General features: G+C 28.8%; 1 protein-coding gene across 3 annotated transcripts in view; it reads left to right on the forward strand.

Moving 5' to 3' along the window:
* LOC108685793 (alpha-methylacyl-CoA racemase) overlaps nt 1-7,337 on the forward strand; it is a 107,606-nt gene extending 100,269 nt beyond the window's left edge. For all 3 annotated transcript variants that reach the window (XM_018190761.1, XM_018190760.1, XM_018190762.1), the window contains 3 exons: nt 5,868-6,011; nt 6,207-6,450; nt 6,532-7,337. In XM_018190761.1, the coding sequence (XP_018046250.1) occupies nt 5,868-6,011; nt 6,207-6,450; nt 6,532-7,036 (893 nt within the window). In that variant the 3' untranslated portion in view covers nt 7,037-7,337. The remainder of the gene's footprint in view (nt 1-5,867; nt 6,012-6,206; nt 6,451-6,531) is intronic.
* The last annotated feature ends 223 nt before the right edge of the window (nt 7,338-7,560 follow it).

Raw genomic sequence — 7,560 nt, forward strand, 5'->3', positions numbered from 1 at the left:
ATGTGACTTCTTTCTGTTTCCAAACTTAAAAACTTTGCTCGGTGGGAAGAAATTCTCGTCGAATGAGGAAGTCATTGTCGCCGTTAATGAGTATTTTGCAAACTTTGAGACAGTCTACTTCAAATGACTACCAAACGTGAACTATGCGTCCTTTCTGGCTGAAATTTGGCCTGAAGGAGTTCGAAGAGTGGATCTTTCGAGATGTCGTGTCATCAAATGAATTGTAGCGCCTTTTCATGAAAATTTACCAAATTTATCAAACGATTCACGTATAATACATATATAATATACATATATAATATAATGTATATTGTATATAGTATAAGGTATATATAATGTATATTGTATATAGTATAAGGATTTGGAATGTTTAGTTTGCTTGTGAGCAGATAGTGGTCTTTTGTAGAATTAATTTATATTTTCACATGCAATTTATTAATTACAATTACATATATACAATACGAGTAGATATGTAATTGTAATTAATTAATTGCATGTGAAAATATATAAATTAATTCTACAAAAGACCACTATCTGCTCACAAGCAAATTAAATATTTCAAATCCTTGGCTAAAGAAAGAAAAGAAGAAACTGATTAAAATGAAAGCTTTAAAATACTTATTAAGTGAAGAAAGTATTAGAAATTTATACCAGAAAAGAATGGCCAATTATCTACATACATAAATAATACTTTATTGAACATAAAAGGAGAATAACAAGAAATAAAATCAAGGAATGCATATTCAAAGCAGAAGAAACACTATGATGTAGATACAAGAAATATGACAAAAAAGAATCAAGAATATGGAACGAAGAATTGAAAACGCTAATTTCGGAGAAATAAAGCTTACCGTAAATATTTGAACTCCAAAAATAAACAAGACAAACAAACATATAGAAACAAATGTAACGAAATCAAACGAATAAAGTCTGCCTACTATCCAAGCCAGATTAAACATGATATACACGGAAGATAATTAGCATATAATATAAGCTAATGAAACATTTGAATAAATCAGAGAGAGCAAAGCTGAATCATTAACAAAGAAATGGAAAATACACTATACATAGCTATGGTATAACTCAAATATAACAAACGACACAGAAGAGATGAGCGGAATTATGAACTCTATCACGCTAGAAGAACTCGAATGATGCATTAAGCCACTAAGAATAGGAAAGCAACAGACACCGACAATATAAATTCCGAACTTTCAATTTTTATCAAATACGAAAGTTAAATGTTATAAATGAGAATCTTACATCTTCTAAACATATATTGAAGTCAATCACATACTCCCAAGGAGTGGAAAACCGTCAATGTTGTCTCTATATACAAGAAAGGGAACTAATCCCCAATAATTACAAAGGGATTAGTCTACTAAACTCATGTTATAAAATATATTCGAAAATAATAGTAAAATACAAACCATCGTGGAAGTCAAATTGGGAGAACAAAGCAGTTTCAAAAAAAGACCGACTTTTCAGAAAGAGATCAACAATAAATGCGATCTTAAAACTAATGATAATAAAACTAATTATAGAAAAAAGAAGAAAGCAAAACTTGAAGACACAAATTGCATTCATAGACTATACGAAGGCCTTCGACAAAGTCTATCGAAATTATAGGATATTTTAGAAGGAAAAGGTTCCCTAAAGGTTTCCTAAAATCCTTCTTAAGGTAAAGAATAAAGAACGTGTATTAGTAGAGTAAATTTATCTATTGACAAGGAGGATCCCAAATACATTATATTCACTAACTAAGAAGTGAGACAAGGATATGGCTTATCCCCGATCCTATTCAACACATACATAGACAATATTATATTATACAAACATATTATATTGTACAAATATGGAGAGAACATAAGAATAAAGTTATAAAGGAATGTAAAATCACTCAGAGCTGACGCAATTATAATGTGTGTAGTCAAAAATAATATATATGTCAATTACTAATTACAAACGACCATAGGATTAAGTCATCTTCAATGTGATAATCATTGAAATCAAAATTGATGCGTTATAATACAATATGGCAAATTTTATCAATAAATTATCGCTAGGCTGTTGTCCAAAATTAAGAATTTCATTATCGTCTGTTATACTTAACTGGATAGCCAAAAAGAATTAAATCATTTAACTAAAATCGAGTTAATGTATGAAATTTATAACTGTTTATTGTAGTTAAAATATTAAAATTGATTATATCAAAACTTACACTCAACATAATGATGATCCATTACAATGCGATGTAATTACAATGTCTTAAGAGTGTGTGATGGGACGTTTCACATTACGCAGTGTTTACAAATATAAAAGTTAAACAGAATAATCAAACTTGATACAAATTTATAACTTATAAAATATGGAAACAAATGAATATCAACATAAGATCAACTATACAAATTTATATATAAATTTATAAATTTATATATAATTTAAAAAAACAAGAACATATCCATTTTCTCTAAATTAAATCATTATATAGCGAATCCAACAATTCCAACAATTATTATTCTGCATATTAAGTTCATTTTTTTGTTTTTTTATATGAATCGCTTTCGAATCTTTTATGTAACCCTTGTTCTTTGTCTAAAATTTTGATGTCATTGCAATCAAAATCATGGTTGTGCTCATTCTCGTTGCGCTCGTTCTGTTATTATATTTAGAATATTGTGTGGTGTTTTTTCTGTGTACTATTTATATGATTCTGATGTTCTTTAATATGTGTCTTCAATAACCATTTCGTTTGGCCCATATAGGAAACATCACAATTTTGACAATTAATTTTGTGTACACAATTTTGTATTAAAATGTAATAGTGACGACAATTTATCCTTTTTGCTCTTATGAATGTATTAATTCCTACGTAAGCCAAACGAACCGCTCTGTTATTTTTGAAAAATCTCTTGAATTTCTCTGCTACTGAAGGCACGTAGGGTACAGTAAAGTACAATATGTAATTAAACTTTGTCAATTTTCTTTCGTTGTCTGAATCCTATTTTCTCTCAAATATTGTATTTAAGATACAATCTGATCTACCAAAAAAAGACATAGATCAAAAATTGACTTCATTCCAGAGAATATGCAACACCATTCGAAAAACATTAACAAGAAAAGATACAATTCAAATTCTACAAAAAATGGCAGTTCCCACGCTGCTATATGCAAGCGAAGCTTGGATAATAGGAAGGGAGGATGTAAATAGAATATAAGAAGCCTCAGAAAAGAAGTTCCTAAGAACAGTTAAAGGTTGTACGAAAGATAAGATTAAATATGAAGACATAAGGAAAGAATTGGCAATTTTCACAATCAAAGTAATAAAATTTGAGTCATGTTTCATTCAAGCTGCGATCAACATGTGTTTTCTAATTTGATACTCTTTAGTGATTCTAAATTTTAATTGGTTTTGATCCAATGTCGAGATGAATTCCTTCTGTGTCTTAGGATTACAACATCAAATCTGTTAATCTGATGTTGATTTTTTCTTCTCTGGACAGGAAGGGATTGATATTTTGAAAATGTAATGCTGAGGATAATGAAGTGAATTGACGTATTATTTTTTATTTTTTGGAACAAAGATTCTATTTTTTGGAATAAAGATTCTATTTTTTGGAATAAAGATTTAAGATTGCGTATTGACTACCACGCTATCATTGCTCTGATTTTTTTGAATTTTTTGTTATTGAATTTGGGAAAGTTCGTAAAAAGATTACATTATTAAAAGATTACATTACTATTTCAAAGATAAAATGATGGATTATAAGAAGAACAATTTCACATGGAGCAGATGAAAACCGATTCCCTAAATTGGCGTTAGCTATAAATTATGAAGAAATAGAGACGTAGGAAGATCACGGAAAACATGGCATGTTGAAGAAACAAGCCATTTCAGTCTAAACCAGTGTCCAACGACGATGACGACGACGACGACGACGACGACGACGACGACGACGACGACGACGACGTCGACGACGACGACGACGACGACGACGACGACGTCGACGACGACGACGACAACGACGACAAATTTAAATACAATTTTTTTACTATTTTTTACTATTTGTATCTAAATACAATTTTTATTAATATTTTGTATTTAAATACATTTTTATGAGTATTTTATATTTAAATACAATTTTGTGAGTATTTTCTCCACCCCTGCACGCTTCACCTTGCAATGTAGATCTAATAATTATTGAAAGTGTTTAGAAATATACTGAAATATAGCATTGAAATGTATAATATGTACGTGAGTTATAGGCTTCCAATACTACAAAGAAGAAAAATAATGTTAAATCAACAGCATTTAATTGAAAATAATCTTGTTAATTTACAGTATTAACAAATTCGCTATCATTCTCTTGTTTAAAAAAATATTGTTTATTTCATTGATACTACTATTGAATGAGTAAGACTTTTGAATAGAATATTGTTGTTAAATATTGTTAATACATTTTTTCCATGTATCAATATATTTTTAAACGCAATAACTAATATGAAAGGACTCCTATATCATATTTGACAGCTGAAATGATTAAAATCACTTAACACTAGCAACGAAACAAATATAATGTAAGATTTTTATTCCTGCTGTAAATATTATTAGTTTCTGTTTCAAAAAGAAATTAGCTTAATATCTTTAACTGAACATCATTTTACTATAACAGCAAATATTTTTTGCTACAGCACCTAAATTTTAGCAAATAGTAAATAGAGCTTTGGTAGCAACGACATTAGCTGTCCCTGTTATAAAGTCACATTTTAGTTGCCACAGCTATATTTAGCTATTTACGTTGGCTAATCTTTTCTCTGCTTACGGATTGACCTTGGGTAACATAGTCAAGATCAGAGTAAGATTTCTATGAATTTTTTGAATTCATAGGAACTCTTCATTCTTCATTACATATTCTCGTAGCTTATCTTGAGAGATTATCAAAACACTAATAAAATATTTTTTCATTATATACTTTTCGAATCATATTTCGAAAGTTATAATACTGCCAGCATTAGCATTATTCAAGATGTCCAATGGCTAAAATCCATGGCTAAAATCTCTTAAATGTTGTTCAAGATTATGACATGGAAAACATTTATCAGTATCAAATTTATTAAAGGTATACTATATCTTATTTTCATTTTTATGTAAAAACGAATTTTTGTACAAAAATGAAAATAAGAGAAACAACTTCCAATTCCTTGATTTTAATAAATCTTGATCATGTTTTAAAAAGTTCTCGAGGTAAACTACGAAATATGCAATGAAAAATGGGGAATTCTATTTAAAAAATTCTAAGTATTACTTGTTGTGATCTTGACGTCACCCAAAGTCAAACACATGGTTATCTTATGTTCTCCGTCGAAGTCACATAAAAAATTTTTTTGTCTGAAACTTTTTTTAATCCTACGTCTGCTTCTCAAGATAATCTAGTGTATTAATTAAAATAAAACACCTGTATACAGAATAATATTACACAATAGGTATTATTAAATTTTAATATACTTTAAAATCAAACTTTTAAACAAGAAAATATTTAATCTTTTGCATTAAAATAACTACTCTAGTGGAAAAATTTTTCTGAACTTATTCTATGTTTTGGAAACTTTTCGACAAAATTTCAACATTTCAGAAAAATGCCAGCGATTTTTAATTGGAAAATTCATTTTTTTTCTGCAAAATTTCAGAGCTATTTCAGTTTAATTTCAACGATTTTTCAATATATTAGCTGAAAAACTTTCAGTGAAATTTTAATAAATTTTTAGTAAATTTACTGAAATGTTTCAAAACGTAGAATAATTTTAGCGAATTTTTTCACCACGGAAAGAATAAAATTTTTTAATTTACATAAATATATATTCAAAAGGAGTCATGGAAAAATTGAAGATTGGACCAAATGAACTTCTGGCAACAAATAAAAAATTGATATATGCTAGATTAACTGGATATGGTCAAAATGGCTCTTTTGCAAATATGGCAGGTCATGATATAAATTATTTAGGTTTATCTGGTAATATGTTAAAACATACAACATTATAATATAACATAATCCATATTAGATTATATATTCATTAATTGTATTCATATAAAAACAAATGCATTTTATACATTTTATTTTTTAGTTTGCCTTATCGTAATATTATTCATCAATAAGACCTAGTTATTTTACGAGACTATAAATTAATACTGTAAGTTATTAATACAGGATTATTGTCTTTATTTGGTCGATATAATGAAAAACCGATACCACCCATTAATCTGGCTGCTGATTTTGGTGGCGGCGGTTTAATGTGCGCTCTTGGAATAATCTTGGCATTGTATGAGCGAACTAAGAGTAATATCGGACAGGTGATAGATACATCAATGGTAGAGGGATCAGCATATTTAGGATCCTGGTTATTCAGATCTCAAAAAATGGGTATATGGGAAAATCCACGTGGCAGAAATCTGTAAGTATTTCTTTGGAATATACAAGTGCTTTTGATTTTTGTTTTGTTTTGTAAAGAATTTTTTTAAATTGTTTTTTTCAGTCTTGACACAGGATCACACTTTTACGATACATACGAGACGAAGGATAAACTTTTCATGTGTGTTGGAGCAATCGAACCACAGTTTTATGAAATCTTTCTAGAAAAGCTTGGTCTCTCAAGCGACGAGGTACCACAATACAAAAATTTTGAAGAAAATCGTCGTAAAATCACGGAAATTTTCAAGACGAAAACTCAAGCGGAGTGGTGCGCTATATTTGACGGCACTGATGCATGCGTGACACCAGTACTAAATTTAAAAGACGTCATGTTACATATTCACAATAAGCAGAGGCAGACATTTACGATTGTAGGAGACAATTTATTTCCAAATCCTGCTCCTCGTTTATCTCGAACGCCCGGAATTTCTCTTGGAGTTCAAAGAAACCCACAAGTCGGTGAAAACACTGTACAAATTTTAATTGAATTAAAATTTCAACCTAATGAAATTGACTATCTATTGTCAAATGGGATTGCTTATCAATTAAAGCATATTTCTAAATTTTAAATCTATCAGATTTGATGTACATGCAAAATGTTGCATCTATCACGAGAATTAATCGTTTCCAGAAACGAGCATGCTTCGCAATATTTTAACATCGCGCGAAATAAACAGATATCATTATTCCAAAAATCAACTTGACACTAAGGACCTTCGTTTTTTCCATTTTTATTGATTTTCTTCATACTTCGCATGTTAACTAACAAATCATTCTGCATCGGTATACGGGAACATGGACGCAACGATATATTAAAATGTACATGCATACTTTTTCGTAAAAAGTAATAAAATTATTTCTGACATTTTACACACAAATTATTCTTCTTTTTTTTACTTACATATATTTAATGAGGCAGGAGAAAGAAAATATCAAAAAAAATTACTCTACAATTTTTTTCAAATTACTCTATTAAAATTTTACAAATTTGATCAAAATTATATCAGATATAATATTTTCTTATTCTTATCTGTCATTCTTTATACTATTAATTGTTTGATATAAAAAATAAAAAAAGAGACTAGTTGAGCTT

Source organism: Atta colombica, unplaced genomic scaffold (assembly GCF_001594045.1).
Source record: "Atta colombica isolate Treedump-2 unplaced genomic scaffold, Acol1.0 scaffold16, whole genome shotgun sequence".
NCBI classification, from domain to species: domain Eukaryota; kingdom Metazoa; phylum Arthropoda; class Insecta; order Hymenoptera; family Formicidae; genus Atta; species Atta colombica.